Source organism: Coturnix japonica, chromosome 14 (genome assembly GCF_054131305.1).
Source record: "Coturnix japonica strain WE chromosome 14, WE-NBRP24, whole genome shotgun sequence".
Lineage (NCBI taxonomy): Eukaryota > Metazoa > Chordata > Aves > Galliformes > Phasianidae > Coturnix > Coturnix japonica.
Window position 1 is genome coordinate 7,417,172 of NC_140676.1, and position 17,210 is coordinate 7,434,381.

A 17,210-nucleotide genomic window follows, 5' to 3' on the forward strand; every position below is an offset into this window, starting at 1 on the left:
TGGAGTGGTAAATGTGCAGCACTGGAGAAAAGTGTGATATCAAGGCTTGACGTGTTCTGCAGTGTATTTATCTCTGGAGGGAAAGAGAAGGACTAATGCTGCTTTTACAGTGCATGCTGATGCTGCCTCTAGGTTAGCATGGCTCCTCAAGTCTCTGCAGGGTGGATGTGAGGAGCAGAGCCAGGTACCAGGTAGGGCAGTAATGAAGTGAGGCCTTGTAGGTTGTCTGCTCTGTAGCTGGAATAATATCCACTGAAGTGTGTTCCGGTGAGTTCTATTTTAATAGCATTTCTGTGTTCTTTGGCAGAGCTGTAGATCACTTTCTAACTTTGACATGAAATACTGTGTATATTTCTCAGTGGAAAAGCGATGTTCGTTCAAGTCTAAGAGACATCTTTTAGATGATTTTTTTAGAGTATTGCTGTGACAGTTACTGATGATTTTTCTTGAACATTCAGTGTGATATTATTTTACATTCTCGTTTTAGTTTTGGGTACAGTAGACACTGTTTGTCTTATTCCTGTTGGCAGGAGGAAGGTCCACTTGAGAAGGTCCAATCTCAGAAAGAGAACAGCTTGTTTCCTAATGTCCATTGCTGCTGAAGCAATTCTGTGGGCATCAGAATCAACATCTGTGTGGACTTGGGCCTGGGACATAATCCTTTTATTGATTTATATCTAGTTGTTTATTGATGTGATTATTGTTTATCCTGCATAGAACCTGGTTCTGCAATGCTGGGTCAATCACCTGCCTGAGTAATCAGGGACCTGTGGATAGAGGTTTACTCACCTATTCTGGATGCGTATGCATAGGATGGTGCTTCCTTTCTGTTTTATTGCTTAATGAAGTTACCTTCAACAATATCTCTTACTTCTAGAACTCTAAGAGGAGACAAATCCTGCCTTTCTCTTGGTTTGCGTCAGTTTTGTTTTATGCTTAAGCAAAATGAAGGTACAAGAATTTCTCATCCCAATTACAAATACAGGATTAGTTTCACTCTTAAAATGCCACTCAGTTGATTCTTCTTGGTGATTGATGCCGAAATGTGGTTCTAAGTGACAGGGACACTTTGCAGGTAGATTTATGGCATTTTTACCATCTGTTTTAACAAATGAGTCAGCAGAGTGTTTCAAAACGACCTTCGATTGTATTCGTGAAATTTGAGTTTGAATGCTTCAAGTGAATTATCGACATTAAAATGCTATGGTACTTCTTCCCCGAAAATAGTTTGACCAGTTGTTTAGATGCTCATGCTTTCATTTATATGGAAATATGTTAATGTACGTTAATGCAGTGTTTCCATGTACCAGAAGCCTTAGAGACAGCAGGGCTCTGTGGTATGGTAATGTAAGCAGAGGTCTCTTTGTCCTTGCATGCTTTTTTGAATAACATTGGATGGGTATTTTGCTGTTGTTTTTTTGTTTCAAAAGGAGTTAATAAAAGTAAATGCACCAGAAGAAATTCATGAAATCACTGAACAGATGAAATGTTATTATTTGAAATGCATAATGCTGCATAATGGATTTATATATATAATGTGTGGCAGAAATGAAGTGCTCTCCAAACATAATGAAAGAAACATGGATTCCTGCTTCCATAATTGAAGTTCTGTTGTACTTATCTGTTGGGAAGAATGGCAGGATTTTTGAGCAGCATTGCTTTCCATTAGCAGATATATTTATCTGTAGCTCTGGATGCCCAGCCAAGTTTGGGGTTTTTTTTGTTAAATCAAGTTGGAAGGAAGATGCATTTTCCTTCATGATAATTAAATGTTGTGACTGTAGATTTTTACCTTCAAAATGAGTGTAGTTTATCTGCATTTAAAAAGTTTTAATTGCTGGCATGCTTTGCAAGAGTTGTGCAGAGATAAAATGTGCTTAATCCATGGAACAAGAGAAAAGGATATAAATACGTTATAGTCCATTTATCTTTTTTAAACTGTAATGTGCTGTTACTAATAGGTTGTAAAAATACTCGCTATTAGTGGTCTGATGGTGTCAGGTGTGCTGTTGTTATTTCTCAGGTCAAAGATTTGATGTTGAGGTTCTCATTAAGTTGGGGTTGTATCATGGAGTCATAGAGTGGCTTGGGTTGACCTCAGAGATCATCTGGTTCCAAACCCCAGCGGTGTACAGGGCTGCCAACCACAATATCTGGCACCAGATCAGGCTGCCCATCTCCCAGTGGGAGAGCATTTATTTCTTTTAGAGGAGAAAAGCTTTTCTCCACTTTTATCACCTCCGTTGTCTCCTTGGGGGTGGTGGATTAAATGTTTTTCTCTCTCTCTTTCCCTTCTTCTGTCTTACAGAAATGGCATCTGATATTCCTGGCTCTGTGGCCTTGCCAGTGGCACCGATGGCGAGCGGACAAGTGAGAATGGCAGGATCCATGCCTTCCAGAGGGGGAAAGCGACGCTCTGGGTAAGGCACATCTTCAGGTCTGAAACTGGGAATATCCATCTGTATGCATGTTTGTTATGTAATGTTGGTGTAGGTAACTGTCTTAGGGCATTAGTCACTGGTGTTCTGTTTTTCTCTTCAACGTATCTGCTCTTCCTGCAAGATCAAACTTGCTGATAAGGGCACTGTTTGTTGTTTTGCACACTTCAAAAGATTTTCGGATTTGGCAAAGCATCCAGAAGCAGAATTTGGATCCTGTGGCTGTTTTTCATGTAACGATCGCACGTTGCCTACGTCTGTTTAATCTCAAAAAGAATTTGTCATGTGAATAAAGGTAGCAGGATTTGTTCTTGCTTGTGCATGCCGACTTAATCCAGCTTCATCTGAAAGCTGGACCTGGAATATCTAAAATAGATGCTTTCTGTTGAGAGTGATTTCTTTATAGTTCCTGGTACATGGAAAGCTTAAGCAGCCTCTCTGTACGATGTTTGTGGTCTGTGACATTCTGAGTCTCAATGGAACTGCAGCAGAGTCTCTCCTGCTTGGGGAGAAGGTACCTAAATCAAGTTGAGCTCCTCACATAGATGAGTGTCCTGCTAAAGGAAAATATCTGCTTTTTCCAAACGTAAAAGTTGATGTGATGTAACCAATAGCTTTTCCACATCAGGTTGTTCTGTGGCAACTCATAGAGTCATAGTAATCCATATTAGGAGAAAGGTATCTGAAGAGCTTCCTTTGGACGGGGCAGTTGTTCCCCTTTGAGGGTGGTTCCATGTGCTGAGCCAGTCGTGTAAGATTGCTTGGAAAAATGACCTGAAAGCTGTTTTTGTCAGACATTGCATTTATAATTGAGAAACATTTTAGTGACAAAGCCTGTTCAAACGTGCCCTCAGAAGAAGAAATAGAGCATTAACAACTTTACATTGCTACATAGCATGTATAACCTCTTGTGCTTTTGAGTTGAAGGATACTTGATCTCTTTCTTTTTGATCATAAGCCACAACATGTATGTACACCGGTTTGCAAACTGTGGTTGCCAAGGATTGGTGCTGCTGACTGTGAAATCTTCTGATGATGCTAGGTACTGATTTGATAATTAATTGAAGGCTGTACTTTAAACACTGCATTTTAAATACCATCAATCTATTTGCAAGGAAGGGGAGTGAGGGAGGATGGGAGAGACATAAAATCAAATGACTTGAAAGGTATTTAATATGCAAATTCGGTGAATAAGATAGTATAGATTTGCAGCTACATCCAGTCTGTGCTGTTTCATCTGTGTGCCGTGGCTCTAAACCAGCAGCAGCCCTTTTTCAAGCCTGAGCCAAGGGTGCATTTTCTTTCCTTTGCTGTGCAGTATTCAGGCCTGGAGGGAAAGAATGCCTGCTGTGTCTGGTGCCTTGTAGCGTCTCTTTGAACAAAGTTGCAGCTAACACTTGGTCCTTTCATTACTGCCCTGGTGGTACATCTTTGTGCACCTAAATCCTTGGGCATTTTAGAAACGAGTGCTTTGTGTCGGGCATAAAGGAATATAGCTCTGAACTCAGGAGTCTTTTCTAGCTTCAGTTATCTCTGAAAATTGTTTCTTTTCTCATAATTGCTGAGGCAAGCTGGCAGAATAATTGCTGCATGGACTTGAATGTAGATCAGTTTGAGCTCATTGGCTACCCAGGAGGTGTTTCTGCGGTGCAGCCATTCAGCTTCATTGACAGCTCGGAAAAATATTTTTCCTTTCTACAGATTATACCGAGTGCTTCATAGAAAAAAAGTGAGAGCCTAGTAGTGTGTAAGGTAACACGTCGCTGTGATCAATAACTTCCTCACATAAGGTAGTTTTCCTTTAGGCTTTGCTGTAATGGAGGGCTGGGGGCTTTTTCTGCAGTCAGGGAGGACTGAGGTCTTGTGTTTTTATAGTCACATTGGTTCTGTTCCATTCCATCACACACTCCTGTCTTTAATGCAGAACTGGGAGATATGAGCAGGTCTCCCCCCAACCCCATACTGTGGGAGGGGCTGCACCACCCCCAGCTCTCCTCTCTGCCCCTTCTCATGCTGAACACACTCAGCATTGCTTGGGAAATATATTTTAATACGTACCTCATACATCAGCATCAGTTCCTTTCAGACTGATGTAAACGGTGTGAAAAAGGAAAACGGGATTTATACTCTTCAAAACAATAAGAGTGCAGTGCAGCTCTTTGTTTAAAGCCTCTTTTTAATGGGAATTTTAAATGAATATAAGATACTCTTTCAGTACCTTCTGAAATGATATCATTCCTCTTCTTTGAGGCTGCTAATGTGCAGTATATTCTATCTGAACAGAAGATTTTATATGCCCGGGTAGGGGACTTTGTTGGAATATTATTATGGTGTGTTTTGCTGTGTTCAGCTAAAGGTTGCAGCCGATTCCGTATCTTTCACTTTGCCTTACTATAAAGCAGATGCAGTGATTCAGTTTAGGAGCTGAAATCACTGGATTTAAACCTAAGGTTTATTTCATGTTGCACACCCAAATTTGTTAACAGGAATGGGACAGGGCACACCTCCAGTTTCACAAACATTGACATTTTTATGAACTTGGTGTGGCGACAGAGAAATTCACCTCCCAGCACTCAGCTGAAGTATTTCATTGGAAGCCAAGAAAACACCAAGGCATATGATCCTAGTGCATTGGAGCAGAAGAAAGAGGGAATACAAAATGAATGCATTCCAGTTGAATCTGAGGAAGGGTCCTGGTGTAGCACAGGGCATGTGACTGGCCGCTGGGGGTCGGTGTTGTTCTGCACAACGCTGCTGTGAGGTCACAGTCAAGGGAAGTGATTTACAGGCTGGATTTGGTGATAATTGGGTGAGCAAAAATGCAATTTCTTGTGAAAATGATGATTGCATCAAACTTAACCAAATTAAAGATGTATTTCTTCTTAAGACTCCTTTGGGAAAATGGTTTTCTCTCTGTTTCCTCTAGCAATGAATAACCACTATTGCCATCTGGAAAATATTACTCTGCCTTTTCTCGTACCGTTTCCAATTCCTTTACATATTTGCTGCTTGTGTCCTGATTGAACGTAGGTTGCTGTGAGTCAGATGCATCTATAATAGACCAGTCTGTCTTTGGTATCGAAATAAGGAAGCAAGGCTGTACTGTCTAGCAGCAGCACATACTGCTGTAAGTTCATTTAATTATGGAGAGTTCTTACACCGTTGTTCCCACACTCTGAGCATGCAAATATTAATTTTTAATTTGAAACGTCTTCTTAATATTGAGATAAATATCATTGCTGCTTTGCAGGGTTTTGCCTTTCATATGGCATACCTATTGTTCATGTGAGGTGGTAGAGATGTTGAATTGGTGATTATATCAGATTTATTATATTGAAATGTTAGAAAATGTGGAATGTGAAGAAACCCAACCAAACCCTTTGTAAAACAAAGCTATGATTTCCCATGTACATGAATCACTTTTAAGTGGCTGCTCAAGCCTCCGTCACACTAACATACTTCCTCATTAAGATTAATACACCAATACAATAATTGTATCTGAAAATTTCACGTTGGCTTGATTCTTAGTCTGATGTAATGCCAAAGTCACCTCTGTTATTAATGGGATATCTGTTTGTCTGCCTCTTAGAGGTGTAAAATGCTTGGAAACGTTACTATTTTTACAGAATTGGTAGCAACTTAACATCAACAGGAAGGAGAGAATCACGCTGCCTGACATAGAGTAATATAGTTGGCTAATTTAGGAGGTTAATCTGCCCAGTCTCACTGTGTTATAAGCAAGGAAAGGTTCCTGCTTTTTGTGGCTCCCCAGAGCAGCCCAGCTGGATGGCTGGGATTTGGCCCAAGGAACAGCTCGTCTCTTCTGTTGACTTAAGGAGGTCTTGGATCTGAAGCAGGTAAGTTAGGTAGGCCCACAGGTCACTTCAGTGTGGCCTGGATGAGGAGTACTACAATGTAATCACCGTCTGCATGCAGGCTCGTAATTCATGTGAAATGATTGGCAGTATAGCACAGGGCTAAACAATGCACCACAGTTAAATCAGTAGAGACAAAGTATGTGATCTTCTCAGCAGAGAGGCTGGGAGTTTGTTCTGCTCTACCTCTGATATAATCATCTTTAGAATGGGGCAAAACCAGCCTGCATCTGCAGAGCTTTATATTCTTCAGGCAGAATTTTAGTTCTCTTGCACAGAGTCAGTACAGACTTTTGTTGGCTTCTGTCAGGCCTAAGAAAAAGTTCTTATGACCACTACACGGGAGCTGTGCTTGTCTAACATTTCCTATTATTTGTTCATGTGGGCAGTGCAGGTTTTTGAAGAGCAGAGTGAGGGTTTATTTGTTGTTTGTTTGTTAACCTGTGTTAGTCGTGTTCATGGCTCCATCCCAAGCTACTTTTGGAGGCATCTGGAGAGTGAGACTGGAATCTACTGACATTAACACCTCCAATTAAAATACAAAGTAAACAAGACTGAGAACTGCTGGCTTGAATGTGCACATCACCATTGCCAATTTCATGGTTACATATTTGGAAATCTTCCTTTTACAGAATGGATTTCGATGATGAAGATGGGGAGGGACCCAGCAAATTTTCAAGGTGAGCCTTTATAAAGAGTTGGCCAAATAGTTGACTCTTTCAGTGGAGGAAGACAGCTGTTTCACTACTGCTATTCTAAAGTCTGTTGGTGACTTCTTCAGCCCATAGCCACTCAACTTGTCTTAAATTCTAGTTAGTTTTTTACCTGCTTCCTTTGCGGATTAGGCATACTGGCAGAAATGTGCTTAGTGTAGCTGTTGGCTTGCAAAGCTGACTGTATGTTTGTGTCATAATTTCATCTGCAGCTAAAAACTGCTATTTTTCTTGTTTGGTATAGCTTAGTATTTCAGCTGCTATAAATGAACTTTGGTTATTTGACATTGCTGAAGTTGTCTTTCTGCCACTGAAAATGAGTCTTATTTTGAACTCAGTTCTGATGTTAACTACTTGTTAAGACCATACGACAGATCCTCGAGGCATGGATAGTGTTATAGTTAACGTGGAATATTTTATGCTAGAAATGAAAACAAGCATTAAAGCATCATTGCCATTTTTCACTTTTCCTTTTGTTCTGATCACACTATCTGCATTTTTTTTCATTAGAAACCAAGTGGCTACTCTTGGAATAGGTGCTTTGAGGCCTACAGATAACTACTGATCACTCAAATTGTAATTACAACTAGATAGCCGCAGACATATTCAAACACAGCTGTCACTGTAGGGTTTTAACATTATCATCCTAGCCAGTCTGAAAGAAAAGTGTGCTGAAGATGTGCTGTAGCACCATAACATAACCTTGTAGATGGGGCCAGCAGCAGTCATATTCAGCTGTTATCATTTACTGAATGCATGTTCCAGTCTGTGGTACTAAAACTGATGGTCTGAGGGCTAGTCCTAACACCTTCTGGAGGGTGCCTGCTGATGGTATAAGATTTGTGACTAATTAGGCCTAATTTACGCCTGCAGAATGTCAGGGTTTCTACACACAGCGCTACACACTTTCCTGGCTCCACCGTGGCTTCAGCCTTTGAAAATCTGGGGGGGACAGACAGTATTTCTGTAATTGTTTTTGGAGCAGTACGATGTGCTTTGCTACATCTCTGCTTTTAGATACTAGATCAAAATGTGATTTTTAGATCCGAAACGCTGTAGAAATCCCAGATGGTTCTACTTTTGGAGAGAGTACAGAAGAACAGTGCAGAGGTGGAGTACCATGGGAAGCACACACTCAGAGAGGTCAGATGTGGGGCTGGAAGGGAGAAAAGAGTAGTAAAGACAGCAGCATCTTGAGCATCCAGCCAGATAAGGATGATCAGGCAAACCCCAAGCTAGGGCAGCTCTGTAGATAGCGGTGTTAGCATGGTGCTCCTTGTGGGTTAACACAGCTTGCTTCTCAGAGAGCTCCCAGCCAGCTCAGGTATTTGCATGGCTTGTCACGGGCACATGAAGACGCATGTACTTCTCACCTGATGGCATATGGTGTTTCCTCATTGAATCTGTCTTTTTGTTTAAACTTTGTAGAGCACAGTATGTTCTCTGGGCAGATTTAAGTGGAAGAAAGTGATGTTTTCACTTGAATGTTTTGAGGGTGCTACTGCTGAATGTAGAAAGGAGTGCAGCTCAGGTCTCACTTAAGCTTTTGCATGAGAGCACGAGTGAGTTTTAATGAGGAAGGAAAATAAGTCTCATAGAAGATTTTGAATGTTTTGACTGCTTAAAATTACTTTCAACTCATTTATGAAGAGAAAAGAAAAATTATTAGTATTTTAGAACAGAAAAGATGCTTTCTTACACCATCTTTACTTATCAGGTAATATGTGGAAGCTCCATAGGCTCTCTTTAGTAGTAAGTTACATAGTTTTAGAAAGACTTAATTCTAATACAAAATCTGACTTTGCTGTTGAGCCATAATACTCTCAGTTCTAGAAAAGCTATTTGCTTATTTTGTTTTATTTCTGTTTTTTCAAAAACCGACATTTTCTGTTTTGTAATGAGAGTTTTGACTTCTCCAAAGGTGTTTTTCAAGGTGCAAAAACGTGTCTTTTTGTAACTGCTTTAGCAAAATTGATTTCAAAGGCTTTTATGCTTTTCATAGGTCAGGGAAATGAGGAACATGTTGTTTTTTTTTTAGTGGAAAGTTGCATTGCTGCCTGTCTCCAGGTCAGAAAGAATGAAAGTTTAATCACATGGGGCTGAAGTCCCATGGATCTGGATGTCCTCCATAAAGTTGGCATTGATTTGCTGCAAGTATCTGTTTGGGCATCAGACTTGTGTTAATTGAGAAAGGAATAAGGTGTCTGCTTACTTTTAGGGATCTCAGCCAGTTATAATTTCACTTCTATTTACCCAGCAGTTTCATGCCTGCCCAGCTTTTGCCAGTCTTTCCAACGAGTGGTACAGTGTAGATACCTACCAGAGCTTCTTTTCTGAAGGCATCTCTGTATAATGCGTTGCACTTCAGTGTGTGTCTCTCTGCCCTGCCATGTTATCTGTAGACCATCAGTGCCCTCTGCTGAGTTGTGGTTGCAATCTGGAAAAGATAACGCTCTTCCACTTCCAACATAGCAATGAATATTTCATGGGCTGCTGTTGATAGAAGCTCAGTGGTGCTTTCTGTAATGGTGCTGGTTGTGAAGTTTCCCAGGCAATGAGTGTATGTTAGTGTTTGCATAAATACAATGAAATGTATCTTCAGCTGTTTTTTAAATGTACAAAGGAAGTTTTTGAATTGGCATGGCTTGGAAGTTCCATTAAACTCTGTTGTTTCTTTGCTTTATCATTTTCATGCCCTCATTTTTCTTGCTGGTTTTTTTTTGGTAGTAGTTTGCAGTTGTGAATCTCTTTGCTTTCTGCTGCGTGTTGACTTTATTAAGTGTATAACCCTTGTGAACTTACTTACTGTCTTTTGTTTATAGGTATGATGGTGATCAAATATCTGGTGATAAGGAAAAGTTTGCAAGGTAGGCATGTTCCTGAGGGGTCTCCTGCTGACAGAAAAGAAGGGAATGATCATATCCAAAACATCTCAGTATGTGTCTTAGATTAGAGAGCTGGTTATTTTGTTTCTAGGTGGGAAGATGATCAAAGTACTCCTGACACAGAAAGGATAGCCAGGTACAAAGAAAGAAAATAATTATTTCCTCCCAATTTTGTTTTCTATGATGCCCTTCAGACTGATCAGAAGTAGGAAGGGTTGGCTGGTCTAGACATTCTTGAAGTCAGAAGCACAAACCTCGGACCTAGGTGGGTTTGAATCAGCTCCCACAATCTCTCAGAATGTAATGTTCCTCCAAAACCTCCCTGCAAAAACAAGGTTAGAAGTTGCAGGATTAGGACATCATATTAGGACAACATATGTGCACATGTTTACGAATGCCAGGGTTCCATGGGCAGGCCCTTCTGGAAAAGGAGCACAATCTGTCTTTTAGGAGTTGAAGTTTGAGCTGGTTTCAGGAAACTGTCAGTTTTGTTTGGTTGATCCCTTTCAAAGCCAATTGGTTAACGTGCTGTTGCTTTTTATGATCATAAATAAAATGGACCATTGAATATTCTTATTTTTCTTCTTTTTCTTTTGCTGTGTGTTTACACTTTACAGTAGTTGTGTATAATGATTAAGAGTATCAAGATAATTTAGTGGGAGATTAGGGGAAATACATATGTAAATGTGAAATACGTGTTAAATATTTGTGTTTTTTGTCTCTTTTGTCTCTCAGTTACCATTTCTGTGAAAATGCTGAACTTAGATCAAGCTTTCATTACGTAAAAATGCATTTTTCTTCCTTCTGTCTGTATTTATCTGCATATATATGCTGAGTTGTACACACGTGCTCATATGTACACACACACTGTCACGCTGGATGTTCTGCTTTTGTGTGCAGTCTGGCTCTCACAGGCTCTGTTCTCTCCCACAGATGTACAGACCGTGCAAAGGCTGCATATCAGCCCTTTGGAGTGGAAAGTTTCACTATTAAGTTATAATAAATAGCTCAATCAGTAGTGACCTTATCCAAAGGACTGCATGTAATTTACTAAAACACAGTGGCTTCTCACTGCAGGTGGACGTTCCTTGATTTCATGAGTATGGGTGTAGTAGTATAGGCATCAGTAGGAATAGTAACTGCATGTAGCCCTAACACATAGCATTTCTAGATACACTGCCTCTTGTGTGTAACACCTGTATGTGCAGGAAGGAGGATACATGCGGTGATGTAGGGCAAGCCCATGCACTCCTTTATTTCAGAAAGCAGCATACTACAACTTGGATTTTTCTTCTCATTTTAAGAAAAGGCTTTACTATTAAACCTATTGCAAAATGTGCCAAACCTTTCATGATCTTCATAACATTCGGTTTCAAAACATGCTGGTATTTCTTTTAAAGTTGTGTTGTTATACTGATCAGTACTGGTGGACTCTCCATGTTATCACCTTTCACATCTTGTTGGATCAGCCAGCGATCCCACAAGAAAATGCCAAGCAGAGCTCATTGAAATCAGTGGAAGATGCTGCTTTGACATCTGAAGCATCACATACCTGTTGTATACTTGTATTTAGCTGCCATCTGACAGGTACAGTATATGAAAAATAAGTGCTAGGCACTGGAGTATTCTAGGTCTCTTTAGACCATCTCTCACAGTTATATGTGCTGATGATCAGACAGTGGTGGTTTGCAGTAAGAGAAAACTGAACTCTGAGATCTTCGCTCCTGGCAGGCTTTGGTGACTGTCAGCTTTGAGAATTGTCAGAGTTGGCTCACCAGCTCAGTCATATGTTTTCTATAAAGGATGAGAACATGGAGCTCAGCCCTTAGCGGGGCAGCATTGAGTGCTGTCACTGTTACTTCCCTGCTGTGTTAGTTTGTTCTTGTCATCAATTCTGACCTATGTCTGATGAGCCAGATGTTTACTTGCTGTCTTATGTATTTATTTTATGTATGTACTTATTTATTTAATGTAGTGTTGCACTGTATTTGGTCCCAGTCCTACAGTCTGATCCTGCAATATCTCCCTGCAAGCGCGAGGCCTTGTACTGGGAGGCTGGACTTGGCACATAGCATTAGAGGACATGGAGATCTTTGTCATTAAGTGGGTGTTTTCAGCCAGGACACAGGGTTGTTTTTTTTTCCCTTCATGGTGAGGCACAATACAGTCGCTAGTGAGAGCTTTCCTCTAAAGGAGGCCTCCTATAAGCATAGCCAGCACCTTGAGCAGGGACTGGATGGTGTGTGGTGCATCACTCCTTCAGCAAATTTGGGTCTTTGGCAGGAGTTGGCAAGTGTAGCTCATATCTTTGTACTTCCATTATTTGTCTTCAAGCCAGAAGAAACTAAACATGTTAAGAGATTAAGGCCAGAAACAAGCAGTGTGGAAATTTGAGTTCTTTCCACTGCTATAGGCAAGTCATCCTTCTGTGGCTTGAATTATCTTGCTATAAACTGAGAGATAACAGTGCTCAGCTTTGTAAAGCACTTCACTCTCCTGACTTGATAACTACAAAACAAATGCAAAGTATCTCTTACCTCCATTTGGAAATCTCACGCTGATTATGTCTGCTTTTCTGTTGGTGTTTCTCTGAATGATCAGGGAGAATCATAGTGAAATTGAGAGACGCAGAAGAAATAAGATGACGCAGTACATCACGGAGCTGTCTGACATGGTGCCCACTTGTAGCGCGTTGGCTCGTAAGCCCGACAAGCTGACAATCCTTCGGATGGCTGTTTCACACATGAAATCAATGAGGGGCACTGGGAACAAATCTACTGATGGAGCTTACAAGCCATCGTTTCTTACAGAACAGGTAGATCTTTTCACTAATGTCTGTTCTGGTTTGTGCTTGTTTAGGTTCTAGACAGCTGAACCGGGCTGCAATGAATCCCATCTGTAACATCTGGGGTACTTCACTGGTTGCATTTTTAGTGCAGGAGGGAAGGTGCATCCAGTTCTTGAAGAAAAACTGTGTTTGACTGAATGCACTGGAAATTCCTACCGTCTTCACTGTTTGTGAAGTCCTGTGGGTGTAATGCACATTTTTGTGGTCTGAACAATTTAAGTACTTACACATGTAAGTTATGGCTAGAGGCAAAGCTTTTTTTCTCTTAGAGAAACAGCAGCTGCTGCTGACTTCTCAGTATTCATATCTCTACTTGTTTTGGCTTTCCTAAAGCGTGATTCTGGAGGTGCTGTGCCATTCAGCTGCTTTTTGGTAGGGACACTTTGCTTACTTAACACTGCAGCTTGTTTTTTGAGCCTTGCAGAATGACATAATTTATTTTAAGCTTTGTTAATAATACAGTCAAAGCGGGTCTCATTATCCTCTGTATAGTGCAACAGTGAGTTTTTTACTTAGTAAGATGTTCAGAATTGGTTTGCTTTCTTTCTGGTGAAAAAGTTAAAGCCAGCAGTAATCTTCATTCTGTGAAGTATTTCTTGAGATGGGTTATTCATTCTTTGGGGCCTTAGTAGAATTCATCAGGTTATATATAGGTTATACCTTACCAGGTAGTATCTGCCACTTGCTCTCTGTCTTACCTGAATTGGGGTGTGGATTGTCCAAAGCTCTGTCTCGGTTCCAGATGCAGTAACTGGTTGCTCTGTCTTACCGAGTCCTTTCATTCACTGTAGCCACCAAGCAAGAGCTGTGAAGCTTGTTTTCTGTGAATTGGGGTAATAGTTGTCATCTTGTCACATGAGAAGTTTTCAAGCTCTGTTAACCTAGGGTAGCGTGTCCACATGATGCATGCAAACAGCTGTTGGTATATGCAGTTCAGGCTATTGGGTGTCCAGTCCAAGTAAGTGTCTGAAAGCAAAGTACAGGTTGGAAAAGGAAAGCAAGAAATACTTCCTTGTGCTCAAACATCCTAATGGGAGAGGAGGCTGGGGATTCCCATCCTTGTCCATGTTACAGTTTCTGTCTCTCATCCAGTGACTGTTTAATTTACAAACAGAGCTTATCCTGAGGGGGGGAAAAACTCCACAAAAATGGAGAAAAGGGCTTGTCCATGTCTTTCCAATTAAATTACCCAGGACATGTAATTAAAAGATGAAGTTGCCATATGAGTTACAACTTTTCATTTCCTCAATACTCTTAAATAAATTTTAAATGCTAGATACCAATCATGCAACATACAGCAAGTTTTACTTAATTTTCCTTAAGTGATGAAAGACGATAAAGGAAAACAAAATCTTGTTTGTTACTAAGGTCAATTTATGTCTTGATGCAAACTTGAATGTGCTATTATTACAACACTACAAAGAAAGCTTCTCCCAGTGTTTTGATCATCTACTAAAGTCACTAAAAAATAGTATTCTTTGGCACTGGCAGATGTGTTATTTAATTCTCTTTTCATGCTGTCCTTCTAATCAAATCTCTTCTTTGGAAGGAACTGAAACATCTTATCCTGGAGGCTGCAGATGGGTTCCTGTTTGTGGTTGCAGCTGAGACTGGGAGAGTCATCTACGTCTCGGACTCAGTGACTCCCGTGCTCAACCAGCCGCAGTCCGAATGGTTTGGCAGCACGTTATATGAACAGGTTCACCCAGATGATGTGGAAAAGCTACGGGAGCAGCTGTGTACATCTGAAAACTCTATGACAGGTCAGATATGTCCAAAGTGTGGTTCATTGTATTACGGATCCCTGCTGAGGTTTTCTGGCACTCAAACAACTGTTTTACAAATCTCTTAAAAATTGAGTTCACTGAGATTATAATGCCTTTTTCTTGAAGGCATTGAAGTAATGTAAGTCATCTTTTGTATTACTGCATTTTGTTTGACTTGAGTCAAATCACTTTCGTGTAGCTCTACCTTCAGACTTCTGGCTTGGGTAGGTTTGGAAACTGAATTGTTTACAGGCATCGTCTGGAAATCTAGATTGTTTTCCCTTCATCCTCTGTGAACTTGTGACTTCTTTACAAGTATGTATTTCTTTATGACAGTGTTTATTTTGAAGGCAAAAATCATCCTTGAGACTTTTCCATTTTCATAAAAGCTCCTTGTGGTTTGCTAACGGGAATCCTGGAAAAAAAAATCCGGTGTTTGGCAGCTGAAAATCTGGTGTGGATTTTAAACAAGAGTTGTGCTCCTGTAGCAGTGGCGTAAGTTAGCTGCAGTTGACAATGTGTTATTTAACACAGAAAACTAAATCATGCTTGTAGTATAATTCTGGCTTTTACAGTTATTCATGCTTGAGGCTGCCAATAGTGAACTATCCTGTCTTTAATTGAATATGCATATGTCAGAGCTATCAGAAGTAACTAAATCTATTTTAACTCAAAATTGGGAAGGGGAAAGCTCAGCGTCCCTTTTTATTCTTCCATGTAATGTGTTTATAGCTAAAAAACAAAAGAAAACAACAACTGCAACTAGGAGAACATTACACGTAACCAAATCCTGATCAATATTAAAGGCACATAATTTCTCCTTGCTTTAGTAGTTCAGACTTCTGACCTGGTTTGCTGGAAGTTTTGTTGTGTTTCATAACTCAAAGGACAGTGAACCAGTTTTGAGTGAACCTGCACACTGTTTACAGCTTCCATGTTAAAACAGCGCCAAATTCATGGTTTCCTGTGGTTTGAATATGATGTGGTTTTGGCAGAGCGTTCCTCTATTCATATTGAAAACTCAAAGCAAAATTCTCTGGTAAAAATCCAGATGGATCAAAACCAAAAAAATGATTAGGGGAACCTGTGCAGAACAAAACAGCTGAGTTCTGTACCACCTTAAAATGTGTATGTGAGATTTGCAGAAGAACACAGTCACTGTTTTTACTATGTAGTGTGTAACTCATTATAATGCACGTAGCATTTTCCTAGAGAAGTGCTTACTTAAGAACCTAGTTGAACACTTGCATTTAGACTTCCAGAACTGCTCTGATGGTTATTGGGCTTAACTTGCACGAACTAGAGCAGGGCTAGACAAATGCTGAGCAGTTCTGAAAGTCCAAGTCTGTGTTTCTTTCATTTTTCTTTTCTTTTTACTCTGAGCTCGTCTTCAGCCACTGGAAAGGGAAGTTCAAATAATGGTATTTGTAGGGCTAAATCCTTTTTTTCCTGTCTGAGTCTTTTGGAGTTGTCAGATTGCCACAGAAGTCTCATAAATCAACAGCACAAGGGCAGCAAACGTTTTCCCCAGTGCGAGAGAAAAAGCCAGTTTAGAGCCAGGGTGGCCAGCTTAACTGCAGTCTTAAAGGTGTGAAGTCCAGCTGGGTGTAGAAGAATGCTTTTTAGGGATTGGTATGTGTAACTACAGCAAGTGAGTGAGTAATCCGCAGCATAGTAGAGTCCCAGCAAGCAAGTGCAGGTAAGAACAGTTCACAATTTGTCTTAACTGTACATTGTGCAAGTGTTCCTGTGCAAAGTTACTGTAGTTGCTTGTGCACTGCAATTCTTGACCCTTGGAAGTATCATTAAATAAGAGCAGTGCTTCTCTTTATGGACTGTTAGCTAAGCATCAGTTTTGTTTTAAATAGCATGCAGTAGGATGTTAGGAGCATCACTCACTCCTTGAGATGCCTTTTTGAGAGCGAGGTCATTCCAGAGTCTGTTCAACCAGTTCTGCTTTCCTTCCTGTGACACAAGCCATAACAGCATTGTAACAGATAGGAATAAATTGTAGTGGACAGAAATAATGAGTGCTTTAGTGATTTTTTTAGAAGCAAGTCAAGTAGGCAAATGCACTTCCTCCAAGTCAGTGTTCACCAAACAGCTTGGGCAGCCCGAAGTCTCTCTAGGCTTTCAAAAGTTATGTTTCATGAAGAACAAAGGCCAATGCAGACTTGAAGGAGCTGTAAACTACAAGGCAGAGAGCCATAAGTTTTATTTCTTTCTTTATTTACTTGTTTATTTTCCTTCCCAAAGTGGAGTTCACCACAGGCAGCAGGAAAACCACATTGTTTAGTGGCCTCTGGCAGTTGAATACAGGGGCTACTTAAAAGAAGGGATTTTCAGGTGAAAGAGTAATGAAGTGCTAAGATTTTTAATTTTACTCTCTTCCTCACCTTCTCAGGGTCTGTTTTCTCAACACAGTGTCCTTCCTCCTTGAGCTCTCAGACTGAGGAAGTAACGACAACGTGTTGATGAAGGAGAGCCTTCATTTGCACCGGATCAGAGCAGTGTCCTCTGATTGTATTTGTTATCAGCTCTGATAATTATCAGTGCATTTCTGGAGTTTTCCCAGCACCTCCTAGCAATCATGTCATGCATAAGATGCTCCAGACCCCAAGAACTTGTGAGGCTGCCATTGCCAGAGGGAAGAGAGAGAAAAGCTGATGGAGAAAGCAGTTTTTC

The 17,210-nt window shown here is 40.5% G+C and overlaps 1 protein-coding gene across 7 annotated transcripts in view; it reads left to right on the top strand.

Annotated features, from left to right (window-relative positions):
* The window catches only part of ARNT2 (aryl hydrocarbon receptor nuclear translocator 2), an 85,754-nt gene that overhangs the window by 14,010 nt on the left and 54,534 nt on the right, over window positions 1-17,210 (top strand). For 3 of the 7 annotated variants that reach the window (XM_015873074.3, XM_085515404.1, XM_015873076.3), the window contains 5 exons: window positions 2,309-2,420; window positions 6,946-6,993; window positions 9,849-9,893; window positions 12,513-12,726; window positions 14,309-14,522. In XM_015873074.3, the coding sequence (XP_015728560.1) occupies window positions 2,309-2,420; window positions 6,946-6,993; window positions 9,849-9,893; window positions 12,513-12,726; window positions 14,309-14,522 (633 nt within the window). Of the gene's footprint in view, window positions 1-147; window positions 268-2,308; window positions 2,421-6,945; window positions 6,994-9,848; window positions 9,894-12,512; window positions 12,727-14,308; window positions 14,523-17,210 lie in introns of those variants that run through there. The other 4 variants (XM_015873078.3, XM_085515405.1, XM_085515406.1 and 1 more) reach the window with 2 other exon arrangements.